General features: G+C 32.3%; 2 protein-coding genes across 2 annotated transcripts; both read right to left on the minus strand.

Moving 5' to 3' along the window:
• Positions 1-8,919: 8,919 nt before the first annotated feature.
• Positions 8,920-9,652, minus strand: LOC100500294 (nucleoside triphosphate pyrophosphohydrolase-like). Its single transcript, NM_001249033.3, has 2 exons — positions 9,485-9,652; positions 8,920-9,373 (listed from the first exon to the last, which is right to left on the minus strand). The coding sequence occupies exons 1-2, from the start codon at positions 9,614-9,616 to the stop codon at positions 9,146-9,148; spliced, it is 360 nt and encodes a 119-aa protein (NP_001235962.2). The 5' UTR covers positions 9,617-9,652; the 3' UTR covers positions 8,920-9,145.
• A 4,877-nt stretch (positions 9,653-14,529) lies between these two features.
• On the minus strand, positions 14,530-18,689 carry LOC100783886 (probable LRR receptor-like serine/threonine-protein kinase At1g74360). Its single transcript, XM_003525410.5, has 2 exons — positions 18,203-18,689; positions 14,530-18,050 (listed from the first exon to the last, which is right to left on the minus strand). Exons 1-2 carry the CDS (start codon positions 18,264-18,266, stop codon positions 14,842-14,844), a joined length of 3,273 nt encoding a protein of 1,090 aa, XP_003525458.1. The 5' UTR covers positions 18,267-18,689; the 3' UTR covers positions 14,530-14,841.
• Between the last annotated feature and the right edge of the window lie 922 nt (positions 18,690-19,611).

Here is a 19,611-nt window from a genome sequence, read left to right on the forward strand (position 1 = left end):
TTAAGCAAGGCAATCGCATTGAGTGCAATTGTCCAACTCTTCAATCCTTTTTCATGTCTTCTGTTTATATTTCTATAAAAAGTATACAATTAAAAATAGTATAAATTTACTAACTTTAACATTTATGAGATAAAAACTCCGAATAAGTTAAATTTCTAATGTTTAAATTAAAAAAAATAATAAAAGAGAAAAAAATTAGATAATTACCTGCGTATGTATAACAATTATCAGAAATAAATATTTAAATACAGGTTGGCTTTTTTTTTAAAAAAAAAAAGTAGAGTGTGGTTTGATTTTAAAATTACCAAACTAGTATACATTTTAAAAAGTTGATTTTGTTTAAATGAAGCCAATTTCTAGTTGTTTTTCACATTCGAAAATTTATTGTACATAAAAACTGTTAGAAATTGGTTTAACAATAGCAAACCGACTTTCAAGAAGTTCATCCCCTGCAATTTATACCATGCAAGTTATGTGTCTTTCAAGAAGTTCATCCCCTGCAATTTATACCATGCAAGTTATGTGTGTGTGTGTCATCTTAAATATGGCTTTTAAGATATGTGTAATAAAAGTTAATGACTCACCGTACAAAAATGTTTTTAATAAAAAGTCTTAAATTCATTTACTTTTGCTTATCAATTTTGATCATATATCATAGGATCTTATTAAGGAATGTTCTCAAGATACTTTTTAATAAAAATATTTATTTAAAAGATATAAAAAAATAAAAAATTATAAACAACATAATTTTTTATTTTTCAATAAAAATATTTCTATTTTAACATTTTTAATCAGGACATTAGTTAACCTTTTCCTGTATCATTCATGACAGCTAAGACCTCACAAATATTCTTTTACTTGGTGATGACAATGGATAACAAAACCCGGCACGTTATCATTCTTCAACGACCAGATTACCAGAATAAAGGAGTGGTGGCATGCGAGCTTATTGAAAGTGGAATCCACATTTGAGGGAAACATAGCCATCAAATTATTAAATACGTGAGTTTATTTCGTGAGAATTTTATTGATTCAACTTATCAACTTAATTTATAGATTTATAGACTTATAAGAGTTTAGTTTATATAAAAATAATAATAAAATATTTATAAATAACATATAAATTAAATATTTTAACAATATAATAAAATAAAATAATAAATAATAAATTTTATAATACTTCATGACTCTCGTTGACTCAATAATAAACTTAAAAGTTTATCAAATTTATTTAAAATTTATCAAAATTCACTCAAAATTTACTAAAAAGAAAATTTACACATAAGTCAACTTATTATAAATGAATTAATAAGTTCATAAAAATTAACAAATTAAATCAAAAAGTTTGATAATTATGCAAGGTGTTACTGAATCAGGAAGTGTCGGTGGATTAATCAATATTGGTTTTAACATGTGGCAAATATATAGAAATTATAAATGAATTAATAAGCTCGTAAAAATTAACAAAGTCAAAAAGTTTGATAATTATGCAAGGTGTTACTGAATCAGTAAGTGTCGGTGGATTAATCAATATTGGTTTTAACATGTGGCAAATATATACAAATTATTGCTCCTTTTTTGCTCTTGGAATCCATAAGAAGCGGGAGATGTGACGGGCATGTCCTCTCTACAGTATTCTGTCTATTCATTTTGATTGGGTTTCTTTAACAAATATATGTTTATTTTGTTTTAATTTTCTTGGCGTGTTATAATTGTACATTTGTACTGGAGTTTTGAGTTGGACATAATTAACTTGGACGTATTATTTGTTTAGAAACTTTTAAACGCACCAACACTGGACAAATCTATGCCATGAGATGCCGCTGTTCACAAATGCTAAATCTTATTGAATAAAATAAAGTGATAGAGATATCTTGTTCAAGCAAAAACTAAGGAATAGTGATCCATATCAACTTATTCAGAATTATGCACTTGAAAATATAGAAACATTCTAGATGACACCCTTTTTTTTCATTTACAAAAGGACAAGGAACGTTTTGAAAAAAAGAACAGAAAAGAAAAAGCCATGGAACAAGACATTTTTTTATGCATTCTTGTAGAATTTTGAAGAACTGCCCAAGAAATTTATACCGGCTTATTGAATATAATATCTCTTAGCCATTTACTTCTCTTTTGTTGTCGGAGGCATGCATGTGTTCTTGAAATTTTAGTGGATCTTCTTCTGGGGTTGGTGTGGTAGGTGGAGCCTATAGTGATTGAGGGTTTTATTTATGCATAGGTAGGATCAAAGGATCAAATGGTCTAATGTTCTCTAATTTACTTCATTCGTCACCATAAAAACATTGTTTTGAAAATTTTTATCATTTTTTTCTAAGTTTCTTTTTTATTATCCCTTGCAATTATCAAAATACTCTTTACTATTTTACTTCACAAATTATAAATGTTATTTTTATCTCTTAGGAGGATTGGAGAATGAATAAGTTTAATTTCAAAAATTAAAATTCAACAATTATTATTTTCTCCCCACGTATTAATTATTTAATTACAAATCAATCTAATGTTAATTAATTAATTAATTAAAGTTGCGTGAATTAATTAATGATTTTTTATAATTAGGGAGGAAGGAGTAGGAATTTTGATCAAAGAACACCGATAGCCAAGAAATTGTAGATGGAAAACTTGTATTCAGTTACTGGAAAAGGTAATTCGAGAGAGCCACTACTATCCTTTTGTGTGTGTGTGTGTGTATAGTGCAACAGAAAAATAACTAACAGGTTTGGTCTCCACATAATGGCCCAAGTGTCTGGGCCCTGACTTAGCTTGTAGTCCATGGCTCAGGAAGGCCCCCATTACCTGTTTACTTTTGGTGGCCCATTTTTGGCATTTTCACCCTCCAAATTCTCAAAACTTTCCAATAAGGTTATGTATGTATTTTGGTATACTTATTTTTATTTAATTATAGTTTCATAATATGTATTTAAATATTTAATATACATGTATCATTATATTTATTAAATTTAAGAAATGTATTATATTTAATAAATATAATAAATAAAAGTACTATCTAAGAAATGTATCAACATATTTATACATTCATATACTTATATAAATAATTAATAAATTAACGGAGGGACATTAAATGTAATTTGAAAAAAAAAAACACAAGTGTAATATGTCACTTTTTGTTAACAGTGTCAATGACATCTAGAGAGAGATGCATGGTATTATTCGAGCAAAACAATTAAGAATTTCTTTTAGAGTTAAATAATGAAAGAGTATAAGACTTAATTTATTAAAAACACATGGTATGTGAGATTTTGAGTGTAACTTAGAATTCATAAGAATTACTTCATTTGTGTATTGTTGTTATAATTATCGTTTTAGATTGTTTTACACAAATTAAGAAAATTAATAAATAGATAAAAAAAATCATAATTTTATCAATTTTACACAAACAAAAAAATTATTAATTTATTTTTAGTTTTTGTTGTCCATCATTAATATTATAAGGGATAAAAGTGAAAAAATAATTAATAATACATTAAAAAATTAAAATGATAATTATCTTATAATTTTTTTACACGATAATTACTGAGACGAAGAAATTACGTAACCAACATTTATCCTTTTTTCTTGAACTCTCTCAAAACTCATTTATGCTTTCCACTCTTACTTTAGTGGTATAACGCATGTATACCTTGATATTAATTTACATTAATTGGTCATTGATATATATTGATCAAGTATTGCTAATAATAATTGGTAAGTTTTGAAGTCCCAAATACAATCATTTATTTATCTTTTGGAAGGATGCAAGTGAAGTGCATAAGTCCCCCAATTGAGCATTTACCCAATTAATCGGCCAAAGTGTGGCATAATTATATCTTTTTTAAAATCACGCTTCCATTACGGAAAAATAGTTTAACACAACTGATAAAAAACAAATGCAAATTTTTTTAACTTTTACAGTTTTACTCTTTTTTAACATGCACTTATTCTCATTTTTATTACAAAGAAATTTAGTCATTATTATGTTTTGTATATTATAGTTTATACCAATTAAGTTATATTTAATTAGTTTTAAAATCTCAAAAGCAAAAAAAAAAAAAAAACATTGTCATGTCGAATTATCTGAAAGAAAAGACTTAATATTCAATCTCTTTGGAGTTTGGACTCAAACGACATGTCATTTCACTAATTCACTTTGGTTCAAAAGAAGTTGAAACTTTAAAGTGATGTGTATTTGTGTTCACTCATAAACTTGACTTCATGATCACTCAGTTCTTTTAAAAGTAAAACTTCACCTCAGAAAAAATCGAGCATGTTCTTGATTTACTCTAAATTAATCAATTTTCTGGTAGAGTATATGATGAAATTGTAAAGACTTTTTTTATTGATATATCACATTTTTCTATTGAAAGTTATGAAAATGAAAGATTATCACATTTTTTTTTTCAAATAGACGTCATAAATTTTAACTAAAAGAGAATTATTATAAACAATTAACCATTATACTTTTACATCAGGTCAGTTCAATTAATGCAGCATGAGGCAATCCATATTTGTATTTTAAAGCTTGACGAGTTCGCCGATTTAAAGTTTTAAAAATTTAATAGCTAAAAATTATATAACGAATATACATAGAATCAAATAGAAATTATCTTTTATAAAACAATGGTTTATATTTTTATTTTTTTATTTTAAATTTTGGATTAAAGGAATGCAATGCTCACCCCATATACTAGAGAAGACCATCAATCTCAACAAGAATTTACGGTGAGATTACATATCACCTACCAATAGATTACATTTCAAGTAAGCTTACACTCCCTTCCGGTAACTCATTGACATTCTCTAATTAATAAAATCTAATAGTGTATAAGTGTATTTTATAAACTAAATTTATATATTGTTGGTTCAAGAAACTGAATTTAGATTTGTTAAGGAAGATTTTAAGTTAAAATTTTGTAAATGAAAAAAATATTGTTGAGAGAATATTCTATTAAAAAAGGACACACAAATTTTTCGATGAAAATATAGTCATCAATAAAATTAATAAGTTTTTTGCATCAATAATATGATGACTAAAAAAAATTAAATCTGGTATATATTAATAGTCAATAATAAAATTTAATAGTGTATAAAATCTCTAAACTAAATTTTGCATCTATTAGTAGTTAATTTTTTTAGCAAATACTTAAAGCTGATGATATTTCTCAAAAGACATCATCTTATTTCTCTAACCATATATTTAAGCAGCTTAATTATTTGTCAACTGTAAATTTCACCCATATTAATCCCCATATTAATTGTAGTTCATATTTATACTAGTCATTCAAAAAACAAGAACTAAATAAACCAAAATGGACAAAATCTAATGTTGATTGTTGAGACTTTGGCAAGTGTACCAAATCGCTCTCAAGTAGTATAACTCGAAAGTACGAGTATCGTTTTCGCAGGGACTTTATTGCACTTGATTAAATACTTCTCAATTTGTAAGTATAACTAAAGATAATAAAGACAGGAATAAGGGTGGTTATTAAATCAACTAGTTTAAAAGGAAAGACAATTAATAAAGATGCCAAGATCGGACAAACCCAATTGGCCAACGATGCATGTAAATATGATATTCATTACACAGGTATTAGTTCTACCCACATCTATTAATTACTTGCCCCTGATGCCTCTCGTTGGCAAACCTATTTTAACTACCTATCTCCCAAATGCCTTTGCAAAGATTCAATAATTAAAATACATTAAAGTTAAGTTCTAGATGTGGCTTAAATGCATGGGTAGTGGGTTATCATTCTATGCCTAGCAATGATAACCCAAGGATTCTTTTCTTAAGATGTTCTGTTAGGCGTTACCTTTCCCAAGTATATAATCCCTGAAACGAATGCATGCATTGAATCTTAAATACTTATTAGGAAATATCCTCTCCCGAGCGAATAAAATCCAAAATAAATTTAAGAACGAATGCAAGATAACAAGAAAAGAATTAGAACAGCAAAACCTATGAGAAATTCCCTTTGCATTGATAATTCTTGAAGCACACCGTACATCGTTGACTTTTTAGGCCTGCCAGGCCCTAGCTAGGGGATTAGCCACTCATGGCCATTGAGGGCTTACAATTGGGGGTGAAAGAAAGAATGAGGATGATAAAAACAAAGAATAATAAGAGAGAAGGGAGAGCTCAGACTTTAAGTACTGAGAACAGTGCTCTCAGACGAGGTGATGATTCCTTGGGACTGACTCTCTATTTATAGTTGCTTGAAGTGGGCTTGTGGGCCTTCCTAGTCGCGCTCAGCACCACACCTCGCGCTTAGGGCGTTCAGATCGCGTGCTGGACGCGCCATGCAGGCTTAGCCTGTGCTTCTGTTGGATCGCGCGCTGGGCGCCGAGCTGGGCTAAGCGCGCGTAACGGTTTCTGCTCCTTCGTGCTTAACGCCACGCTTAGCGCCTGCAGTTGGTTGCTCGCCTAGCGCCTGATGCGCGCTTAGCGCCACTGTTGGGCTGGGCTTGCTTTAGAATTCCTTCTTTCTCTTCATTTATGTTGCCATTTGTGCTTAATGTACCCTCATCTTTCGTATCTGCAACCAGAAATTCAATTTAATTAATTTTTTTAACTTTTAATTATAAATAACTGCTAAATAATTAATTTTAAGCCAAAATTTTACTATTTAACTACTATTAATTCACAATTATTTAGCAGTTATCATTGATCTACAAGAAAATAATTCATGCAAAAAACTTTGTTAATTAACAAAAATTCTTGAATATTCAACAATCAAATGCATGGATCACCTTTTCCAAAAAAAAAATGTATGAATAGATTAATGCAAACTTATTCTAATATAATTAATAATCTTGAGATTGATTCTTAGATATACAACTACTATATATAAATACTAAAAAAAAATACCAATCAACATAATCTTTTTCAGCTCAAAAAACACCTTCTATATATAAAAGATACGTGTTATTCGTACCAAAATCAATTCTTGAATTGGTAATATTGAAGTGACCTAATCGGTTATCTAAGATACCATCACAAAGCAATGGAATGGACACCACAATTCAAGCTTTTATTTTTACGTATTAAAATAAATATGAAGTAATATACACCAATATTAAGTTGCAAGTATTTTATTAATATGGTGGGTCTCTCTTTCCTTTTTATAACTTTGTGCATTAAACATCTTTAAATAAATCTTACTATTTGGAGGAATTAATTCTTAACTTTCTGTCTAAATATATCCTGAATTCACTAAAAAAATTTATTAGTATTTTAGCATGTACAATATATAAGATAAATGTTTATTTTATATAATTAAAATTTAAAATAAATAAATAATTTTAAATATATAAATTATATTTTAATTAAAATTTATAATAAATACACATCTCTGGACATATAAATTTTATTTGAGGATTTATGATATAACGATATAATGTTGTATTTAATTATGGACAAATTTTTTAAAAATCTTAAAATTTAACTTAAAAATAACAATAAAAAGAATAGATAAAAAGAATATAAAAGGTTAACTTCTCGTTGAAGAAATATTCTTAAAAAAGATTGGGTTGAATATAAACTCTTAAAAATTCTCTCATTGAAGATAAATTCTAATTTTTATATATATGACATGTTAAAAATATTAATTAAGAAAATAAAAAATATTAAATAAAAATATTTGTTATTTTAAAAATATAATAATAATAATAATAATAATAAATAATCATAAACAAATAATATCTAAAAAGATGTTATAAACTAAATAATGAGCTTGTTTACTAAATATTTTTTTTATCAAACAAATTTATAAATCAATCAAACAAATTATATATAAGTCAGGTGAAATAACTAGCTATTACACTCTTACATAATCTCTTGGATAGAGATGAACTAAAAAACATGCACGATGATCATGTTTAAAATGAAAGCCGTACATATCTCATGATGCGAACAGAACATATAATGCAATAGCATCATTTGAGTTGCAGCAGCTACTGCAACCGCAATTACGGTTTACAATGGCTAGCTGCATCAGTTAGCAACAAACACAACGCTATCAACATAATTTCAAACCTTAGATGTGACTAAAGAATTAATAAATCGAACATGTACAGTTAGAGAATACATGCATGATGCATAACCTTGTTTAAAAGTACCGTGGAAGTTAATTTGCTAAGATTCTTCTTATTGTTGTATTAATGATAGCCTCTTTTCATGAGCTGCAGTTGTCATCAATTAACTTTTTAATTACTAATCCACCTCGCATAATTATTGCACTGTTGATATGATAATTTAAATTTAAGTTTATTTAGTTTGTTGTAATTTAAATTCAAGTTCAATTTAAGTTATAAATAATTTAATAGATAATTTATGAATTTATTATTCTTCTATACTCTCTCTATATATTTCTTGTACACATACAACTAAACGTACCGAATAAAATCTTTAGTTTATCCATCTTCTATATAGGATCAGATAAGCCTATAATTTCATAGTCCTCTCTCAGATCCTATCCATGGCTTCCTCACTTGTGGAACTAACCACTGTATCCACCCTTCCCATCAAACTCACTGCCACCAGTCAAATCACTCATCAACATAATTTTCAAGTTATTTTATAGCTCTTACTCTAGTCATAGTAGTTTCTAATGTTCCCGGAAACATCAGCGTTACAGGTTTTCTAATATACAGCATATATTCATAAATGATGACGCCAATGATATCGCAAAACAACCCATGAGATGAAAATTTGTTGTCTATAGGCACGTGCCGACATGGACAGTTTACTCATTTTCACTAACGCTTAGGACCCTAGAACGAGATCACATGGGTAGTTCGATCCATGCATGACAGAATGATGAAATATGAGTGTAGTCCTTTTGGTAACATTTCATGACACCTAAACTACTACATCAGATTAAGATAGCATAACACAAATTATCAAATACTTAAATTTTTTTTCTTTAAATTAAGGTTTCATCTTCTTACACGGTAAGGATTGAATTAAGTGGCAGTGGACTCAGTTTCAAAACTAAAACCAAGAGAAGATACATAGATGCAATTATTTTTTCGGGTAGGTAGCACTAAATTAAAGCATACTAGTACATGAAGAAAAAGACTGAGAAATTAACAGCTTAATTGCTAGTTGTAAGTGGAATTGCTGGTGTGATTAATTAGTACTAGTAACTGGGTATTTCTGAGCATTCTTCACTATTTTAGTCAGAGCAGCCTGTCCAAGATCTAGCCCACAAACATCAGCAAGACGCACTAAATAAAGCAAAACATCTGAAAGCTCTTCCTCTAAGTGCTCCTTATCATCAGAACTCCAATTGGGCAATCCCTTTGCAACCTCTCCTTTCCACTGGAAGATCTCAGAAAGCTCTCCCACCTCTCCCACCTACATAATAAATCATTAATATAGAATGCTTCATTAATTATATATTAATTAAAGAAATTTCAATATCATCAATTTAGGTAAATATGACATATATGTATACTTTTTACTTACAAGAGCTAAAAGAAGATTTCTGGGACTGTGATATTGATCCCATCCTCTTACTTCAGCAAACTCAGCAAGCCTTTTGCTAAGTTCCTGAAGAGAAACATCTCTTTTTCTAGGGAATCCATTAGAGTACTCCATTTTTTTTTCTAGGCAGGGTTCTTTGTTTTTTGCTTCATCCAATAGTCTTGCGTGCATGTCCAATTTATAGACAACCTGAGAGTGGGGCTACAAGATAGAAAGGAAGAAAAAGAGAGAGAGAAGGGTGAAATAGTTGATAAGATATATTCGTATTTCTTTTGTTCCCTCCCCTTTCTAACTAATATATGCACTAATTGTTGTAGTGGAGGAGCACTTGATTGGTTTTTTCTATGTAGGACAGTAATCATGGAGGTGGCATATGGCAGATATGCCTCCATCTTTACAATCCATGACTTGAAACCACTTACCTTACACCTGAAAAGTTTTAGCCCGAATTTGAATAGCGATTTTCTCTATTAATCCCCTAGTTACTTGCCTTGCCTATCACACTCACCTATAGAATCTAGAAGTTGTGTTAATTTTCTAAAAGAACCAAGTTTTATCCCCTCCAATTTGGATTTTTCTTCCTGCATGCCAAGTTGATATGGTTCCTGTTATGAACAGATCTGTAACTTATGAACAGATCTGCAACTGTTTATAAAAGTCACTCAAAACTAAAAGAACTGAAAACAAAAGAGATTGTGGAAAAATCTCTTTTTATTGATTGAATTAGAAATGTACAGTAATGAATTAACTTGTGACTCATTATACCCTTTTATAATTGCCAATTCCATTTGAGTGAAAGATTTAGACACTGATAAAAATCAAATAAAAAATACACATCATCTATAGCAAAAGCTTTACTAATCCTTATCAAACCCTTTATAATGGCCTATTCCATTTGAGTGAAAGATTTCTAGCCTAAAGTGATATATGTTTTATTTTTTATATATAAGATTTCATGTTTAAACTTTTTTCATTGGGTTTGTTTCTCATTATTGGAGAAAATTCTTCATCCAAATTTTAATGTAACTACATATTTAAAACTTGTATATTTCATTAAATTGAAATAGTTCCATATCAGTTTATTGATGCACCTGCTTCAAAATAAAGTATTATAATGCTTCACATTAATATATATATATATACTAATGGTTTGGGCCAACCTAATATTTATCTAGACTTAAAACAAATTTTATTCTTAAAAAATAATTTTAGGATTGTATTTTCCAAACTAATGAAATGATTTATTAAAATAGGATAGTTTTAATTAAAATTTAACTTTCAAAATTTTTGAAATGCAAAATTAGTTATTAAATTATTGTAATCAATTATCAATTACTCATAGATAAAGATCATCACCTTATTATTTTTTCTTTTTTAGAAAATGTTAGAGAAATCAAAGATTATAATACCATCACTCTTGCAGTATAATTTTCCAAAAAAAAAGGGTAATCAGGACAAAAAAAAGGGGACAAACTTCGTAACTTTTTTTTTGGTACAGTAGAAAAAAAAAACGTAACGGCAGACAAGCTAAGAAGCTAAATCAACGTCACGTATATATGACAATACAAGTTTTTTACCAAGTGAAATAAAGAAAACGATAATAAAAAAAATCGTATGGTCATGGGATAATGAAGACTTAAATAAAGACTAAAAATATCAGGAAAATACATTAATTAGTAATTAATATTTATGGGAAAATAAAAAGTTATAATACGATGACAGACTTTTAAATAAAAAAAACATTTAATTACTCGTAAAAGCATAATAATTATAAAAACATTTAACAAATAAAAGTGCGAGAGACATGTTGGTGGAAAGGAAATGTAAATTGGGCAGCAATGACATGATCATGTGGAACCAAAAATTTCACAAATAGTGATAGACATGTCCCTAATGGTTTGAGACTACAAGAGCTGGCCTGATAAAAAAAAAAGTGGTGATTAATGCTACTAGCAACGATAACTTAACTCATGTTGGAAGTAAAACGAATAAGATGCAAACTAGTTAAATTATCCGTGCATATGCATAGGATAAGATTTTTTTGAAATATTAAATTTAATTATATGTTTTGAAAAAACATTTACTATTGAGTGATTAAAATTCAACTCTATGTATAAGATATAAGAGAACTATTAGTAACAGTAAACTATCAAACAAATATGTAATATAGGAAATTTTATTGTATTGATATAAACCATAATTTATGGAAAATAATGATTAACTTGTGTGTCGATTAACTATAATTTATTAAAAATAATGATGAATTTTATAGGAGTTGTTTAAAGGAATGAAAACATAAAGATATTTCACCACTAAATTAATTTCCAATAATCAATGTATTTTTTCTTTGTTCATATTTAGACACACTAAATTAAATGATGTTACCTTCTTTTAATCTCATATATGTTAAAAATTGGTTCTATCCAAAAAGTCAAATAACATTTGACTTTTTGGATGGTACTGATTCTTTTTCTGATCCAACTTTATACAAATCTGTGGTTGGAACATTGCAATATGCCACCATAACCCGTTCGGACATAGCTTATGCAGTCAATAAATTATGTCAGTTTATGCATAGCCCACTTGAAAGTTATTGGAAAGCCACAAAACGTGTTCTATGATATCTAAATGGTACTATTGATCATGATTTAGCATATTATCCTTCACAGAATCTTTTTATCACTGGATAGTGATTCAGATTGGGCTTGCGACTCCTCTGATATAAGTTCCACCTCAGGATTCTGTGTTTATCTAGGCAATAATCTTGTTTCCTGGCTTGCGAAGAAGCAACATTCAGTTTCTCGGTCTAGCACTGAAGCAGAATTCATAAGTTTAGCAGCCCTAGTTGCTGAAATTAAATGGATAAAGTCCCTTCTTACTGAATTGCATGTCATCCAAACGAAGCCTCCTTTACTGTGGTGTGATAATCAAGGTGTGATAACAGCTAATCCAGTTCTGCATTCAAAATCAAAACCTTTTGAATTGGACCTTTGATTTGTTCGTGAAAAGGCTGCGAATGGAGAAATAGTTGTCAAGCACATACCCTCACAATTTCAAGTAGCTGATCTTCTAACCAAGGCTCCCTCAAGTAGCTGATCTTCTTACCCACAATCAGTTTGCGGGGGATGTAAACATAGAGGGAAATAACTTCCTATAGGCTATTATAACAAACTCCCTCTTTATAGCTAGAGTAGTTACATCTAGATGTATATAAACAAGTCTTATCTTCACATCTCTGTATGCAAGAATTCAAATATTACAAAATCAATGAATGCTGAGATATCTCCTTACAGAGAGAATAATGTATGTATTGTGTTTATGCAACTAATACTCATTTCAATATTGCCATTTGCCACCAGTTTGTTGCTCCTGTGTTCTAACACTAGAGCATGGAACTTGGAGGACTTAGTAAAATCAACAATCCTACAAGACATGACTCTGATGGAGAGACTCAATTGTCTCATCATCATGGTTCTCAGAACATCAAGGAAATAAATAAACAAAAAGAAAAGATTGTGAAGGAAAAATTACAGAAGATGGGAACTGAATCAGCTTGCTGTTAGGTTGTTATTCGACATTGGAACCACTATGACACCAAACCATTTTCGTTGATACATGTCATCAAATCAAAGAAATGACAGACTGTTAAAACACTTGAGTGTCATTTTATTTATTTTAACAAAGTCAGAAGAGAAGTGGTTAACAATTGGTTGCACAACATCCATAATGCACGATCTTCGCAACCATAATGTGATACACAATTATTTAACCCTTTACTATCAGCACCTAGTCACCAACTAATACAACATGTGAAATTAAAATATATCCGGTGCATGAATCTGAAATGGGCAGGTGAATACCTACCGTTTTGGGGTTATAATAAAACTCAATCATTACCAAGCTACGGCTTAGTCATCCTGGTATTGTTGGTTGAAAGCCAGCAATAGTACTCTGTACAAGGCTCACATAAAGTTGGAATCATATCAAATCCAAAAGCACATTGATCACTGACGATTTAAATAAATAAGAGTTAAGTTGTTTATAAGTTTATCTAATCTAATATAAATCACCAAAACTTTATTGAAAAATCAAAGACCGATTTTTTTTTTTTTTACTGGTTTGGATGTTTGGTTTTGATTTTGAAAACTTGTCAAAAGAAGAATTTGCGATGCAAATATTGCATTTTCTTTGTTGTACAGACTAAATATATGTATACAAGGTTTACAGAAATAGTTGTTTCAATTCTATGCTAATTATCTGGTGACTATTCCTAAATATAATCTGTACGGACTTGTTAGTTGTTACAGATATCATCACAGGTTAATTACAATAACGTATGGAAAATATTGAGTTAATCCTAATAATAATGGAAGATATAATAGGATCTTAATAATCTCAATACCCTCTCTCAAGTTGGAGTAAATGAACTATAAATGCCCAACTTAGACAGTATGCAATCAAACTGGGTCATTCCTAAAGCCTTGGTGAAGATATTTGCAAGATGAGCATGAGACAACACATGATATGTTGTAATGGTTCCTCGCAAAAGTTCATCACGTACAAAGTGGTAGTAGTCCACCTTAACGTGTTTGCTTCACTCTTCGGCTGATAACTAAAGCTTTTGGTCTATGTAAGTACTTAATCCGATAATTGGCATCACAACCATTGGCTAGAAGGAGGTACTGGGAGGAAACTGTTGGTTAGGGACTAACATCCTTCCTTGACAACGCCAAGAATGGATCGAACGCAGATTAAACCGTGTTTATTGACAAAAATGAGTAGTTATACCAGTTGTTTTTTTGAACGGCAATTAATAGTTATACCGTGATTAATAACTATAACTTGTGACCTAATGTTACATGTTAGCTCCAGCGTATGGCCATATTAGCACAAAATGAAAGCTATATTTTTGCCTTCTTGGTAAAGGGGTATACTCTACTGTTTGACATTCTAATCACTTGTCATCCTCAAGGCTCTTGACGTTGTTCAATTTCTCTCTTGCTCCATTTCATATTGATGGTATAAAGTGTGTGTGTGTATCTATATGCAGAAATGGTTAACTAAATGTTACAGCAAATTAATACAAAAGAACTGATGTGCTGATTGCTGAATAATCATCAAAAAGAAGAAACAAACATAAGAATGTAAAATCACTATAGGAAAACGTGTTACACAACTAAATTGAGCGACTTCTTTAACATAATGAATGAAGTTTCTGTGTATATACAATAGTAGAGTCAACTGTGCATGACACATTGTTTCTATGTAAACTATGCTACACCTTAACCTATGCACATTTTTTTTCTCGCAGATCCATCAATCCCCTTAACACAAAAAGACTAAATAAGGTAGGGTCCATAACTTGAGTCCCCCTTGGGGTTGGATATCTTAATCAGCATAGCAAGAACCTCCTTCATGTTAGGCCTAGCCTGTGGTGCATCAGTTGTGCACATCACCCCAATCCTTAGCAACTCACCCATCTCCTCAGCCCCACCAACAAGCCCAGAACCCATTAGCAAAAGCGGCACAGAACGACCCAACCCGCGATGTCGTCCATAACCCATAACACGCCTAGCCCACTCCACCAAACACTCTTCCCCTCCATCCACTGCTCTTCTTGCTGTTGCCAGCTCCATAACCAACACCCCAAAACTGTACACATCCCCTTTTGTAGTAGCCTGCCAAGTGTGTCCATATTCAGGTGCAACATAGCCCACAGTCCCAGCCACCATAGTACTCACATGACTCTCCCCAACATCAACCACTCTAGCAAGCCCAAAATCGGTAACCTTGGCCTTCCCATCTTTGTCTAGTAACACATTGCTAGCCTTCACATCTCTGTGAACAACAGAAGGGTAGCACTCGTGGTGCAAATAGATTAGTGCACGTGCCACATCAATTGCCACTTCTAGCCTCCTCCTCCATGTGAAACGTGTTCTATCAGTGACTAAATCCTCCAAGCTTCCACCTTCTATGTACTCATAAATCAGTATCTTCTCTGAACCATTTAGGCACCAACCGTAGAGTGTGACCAGGTTTGGATGTGGCCAACCAAAGCCATGACCACTCAGAACCTCCATTTCAGCCTTGAATTCCTTCTCACCCTCAAGACCTTCCCTTTGAAGCTTCTTCACTGCCACTTGTCTGCCATCTGAAAACACTCCCTTGTACACTGTTCCAAACCCTCCTTTTCCTATAACTCTGTCCTCTGAGAAGCTGCTAGTTGCTTTCAGAATGTCGGCATGTGTGAAAACTGTCTTGTTCAGACGGATAACCTTAACTGTGTCAGACATCCATGATGAGGATCCGGAGCTGCTGGAATCATGCCATTGTTTTGTATCCCTCAAGAGGTATCTTGGTTCCTCTGAAGGGCTTTTCACCGATACACAGACTAGGATCGTAAGAAGCCCGAATACTGCAAAAACCAGTGTTATAACTATACACACCAAAAACACAGACAGTCTTGTGGACTTTTTATGCTCTTTGGGAGAGGTGGTGTTTGTATGATTGGTAACGTTATCGATAAACTCGGGAAGGATCAAAAGGGGGTTGCCTAAATATGAATTTTGCTCAAAGGTAGCAAACTGTCGTGTTGATGGAACCACACCGGATATTAGGGGGTTGTATGAGATGTTGAACTTGTTAAGCTCTGTCAAGTTGTTCAAACTTGTGGGAAAGGTCCCAGAGAAATTGTTGTATGACAAGTCAAGATTCATCAAGCACTTCAAGCTGCCAATTTCTTCGGGAATTTCACCTGAAAACTGGTTACTTGTGATGTTTAGCACCACAATGGGAATACTTGCAATCTCTGGAGGGAACTTCCCAGAGAAGTTGTTGAACCCCAAGTGCATCATGCTGAAGTTCACCATTGTCCCAATCTCTGAAGGGATTTCACCACTGAGCTGGTTTGAACTTAGCTGAATATACCCGGATATCTGAGTTCTGCGAATTCTTTCACCAGGCGTGCAAATCTGGAAAACACCATATCCTTTGAGCAATTTGTCCCAAAGCTCTCTACAAGTTTTCCTGGTTAAGAGGCTATACACAAAGCTGAATGGAGGGTAATCTGCAGGTATCCATCTCCTCATTGCTAAGCATTCACCAGATCCAGCAGCCATTTGATAGTTTCGCCTATTCGATTCAAATGTGGTCGTGGCATTCCTTCCAATTTTGGACAGTTCAGAAGGCAAACTTCCAGAGAGCTTATTGTTGGCAAGGTTTAGCCATAACAAGCTTGAACAGTTTCCCAACTCCAGAGGGATTTCTCCGGTTAAAGAATTGTCTGCAAGCATCAACCATAAGAGGGAGCTCAAGTTTCCAAGGCTTGAGGGTATAGGCCCACTCAAATTGTTGAAGGCAAGGTCAAGGGCTTGAAGTTGGGTAATGTTTCCGAATTCAGGTGGAATGGATCCACTGAATTGGTTGTAGGATAACATTAGAAACTTCAGACTTGTCATTTGAGAAATCTCAACAGGTAGTGGACCTGAAAAGTTATTGTAGCTTAGGTCTAACCGCCAAATGTTTGGTAATGTGAGAATTCCTGAGGATATCAATCCTCCACTGTAATTATTTGAGTGCAACAGAAGAAAGCTTACTTGCTTAAATTTGCCAAATATCTTTGGTATGTCCCCACCAAATTGGTTTCTGCTCAAATCCAAGAAGGACAAATTGGTCAAGTTCAGAAGGGCCTCAGGAATATCTCTTGAAAAGCTGTTGTTTCCCAGGTACAATGCTTTAAGGCCTGAAATGGACCCTATTTCAATGGGAATAGTCCCAGTAAGATTGTTACTAGAAAGATTCAGACTGGTTAAATTCTTGCAGTTAGCAACCCCCTTAGGTGCCTCACCAACAAATCCATTTTGTGAAAGGTCTAGTTCTTGAAGGCTACAATTCAAAGGAAAAGCTTCCAAAGGAATAGTCCCATTTAGATGGTTCTCGGCAACATAAAACTCATTGAGCCTCGCAAACTTCATCCATATGCTTCCACTCAGATTGTTGGTGCTCAAATCCAAGTACTGCAACTTTACACATTGATCAAAGCAGCTTTCAATCCTACCAGTCAATTTATTACCTGAGACATTCGCAATGACTAAATTGGCACAAATGGCAGGAAAATTCAACCCAATATCCCCATAAAATCTGTTATTTGACAAGTCCAATGTGCACAAGCTTATCAATCCAGTCAAGTTCAGCTCCCCTTCAAGAATATTATGTGATAGGTTGAGATGCACGAGCTTGTGGCAGTGCCTCAAGTCCTCAGGAATCTCATCAGAGAGCGTGTTCTGAGAGAGATCAAGATGTGTGAGTTCAGTGAGCTGCGAGAAATTCTTAAATATCTCACCAGTGATGTCACTATTAGAAAGGTCTATGCCAACCACCCTCTTCGTAGCACTGCATGAAATTCCTTTCCATTCACAAGGATTGGAGCTATTGGTGTTCCAATATATGTACCCTCCTCTGTCTGCAAGAATTTTGCTGTCCAGGTACAATTTCAGCTTCAGCAGAACCTCTTTGTCTTTGTCCAAAGATTCCCCTACAACAGCTTTACCTGCCAAAACCAAACACAAAAGCAAAAAAAAAAAAATCCTCGGTAAACACAAAGACACAAGTTTATAACTGTATAACAGAATCGCCAACCTTTGAACACTGAATAAAATAATACTAATTCTCAAGAGTACAATAGAGCAAAAGAATGATTACCTGAAAGAAGGATCCAGAAAAAGAATAAGAGTAAGCCACAAGAATGTGTTTCCTGCTCTGACATTTATGTTGCTGCTTGGAGTATCTCTTTCCTTCTTTTGCTTCTTCTCTTGTTTTTCTTTATTGATCAAAACTCATGTGCTGATGGTTCACAGAATAAAATAAGAGTTACTACTCAAGAAAAAGAGGAAATTGAAGCCACTGGGGAGCGTGTTGGACTGGGAGGTATAGCAGCAGGGAGACAAAAATGGAACTCAGAACACGAAGCTTCACTTGCATTATATGTTTACTTTTACTCGTTGAAGATACGTGTGTTCAGGTCTCAGGAATAATTGTAATTTAATGAATGGTGGCTACGTATGATTATGTAAAAACAAAATAAGTTGCATGGATCTACTTGGGTGCATTTATTTATTCAAGGATTCACATTTCTGAATGGAAGCATAAGGAAAAAGATAAAGAAGCTCACGTTTTGGAGGAGCCAGAGAGACCGGTCGAGCCTCCCTTGCTGACCGGTTCGGAGAAAATTGGCCCGCACGGCTTTCAGTTTGACCTGTGACTAAACAAAGTTACAAGACAGACATGGTTTACGCAATTACCAATGTTGGTAGATAGATTAGGTTGTTGTATACATGATCAAAGGCAAAAAGGACACGAGAAATTGGCCTTTACTTACTTTTTGCACAATATATTTCTACATTTTATAAAATGTTTATGACATGTTACGTGAATAATATATATAATTTAAAGAGTATTGTGGCTTAAGCAAGGTAGAAACTAGACCGCCGTTAGTAGATGCGTTTTTGTGAATTTCGTGGAAAATTTGGCAACGATATACGGGGACAGCATCTGTGAATAAGGCTAGGGAGTTGCTAAGAAGGCCCCTGAATTTAGATACCAGTTGAATCAAATTCAAAGTGGTTAAAAATGGTGTATCGTATAATGTCGTTTGGATAGCCATAAATGTCATGTTCGTGATGGCAAGTAAATGCGAACGGATACAAGTAAAGCCAAAGGAACCTCATACCATACCACAACAATTTTGGTAATGCTATCCATATTAGCCTCGGGTACCAACAAACTACATTAGCGTTTTTAATGTTTAATTTTCAGTTTTTTCATCAACACATTTTTAATGGTTTTTGTTCCGTCGTTGTTTCCTTCCCACCAAAAAGTGCTATATCAAGAAATCCAATCCATTATAATTAAGCTCTTATAAATACAACACTATTATATGATATAGGCATTTATTATCAAAAAATTATTCAAGTAGAATATTTATTGACTTGAACATTGAAATACCTTCCGCATATATCCAATTTTTTTTATGGAGTTTTAACTTTGTTATAGAGTTCATTTCGATTTCATCTTGAACTTCAGCGTAATCCAATTCAGATAGACCATTTTAC

This window comes from Glycine max, chromosome 5, assembly GCF_000004515.6.
Source record: "Glycine max cultivar Williams 82 chromosome 5, Glycine_max_v4.0, whole genome shotgun sequence".
NCBI classification, from domain to species: domain Eukaryota; kingdom Viridiplantae; phylum Streptophyta; class Magnoliopsida; order Fabales; family Fabaceae; genus Glycine; species Glycine max.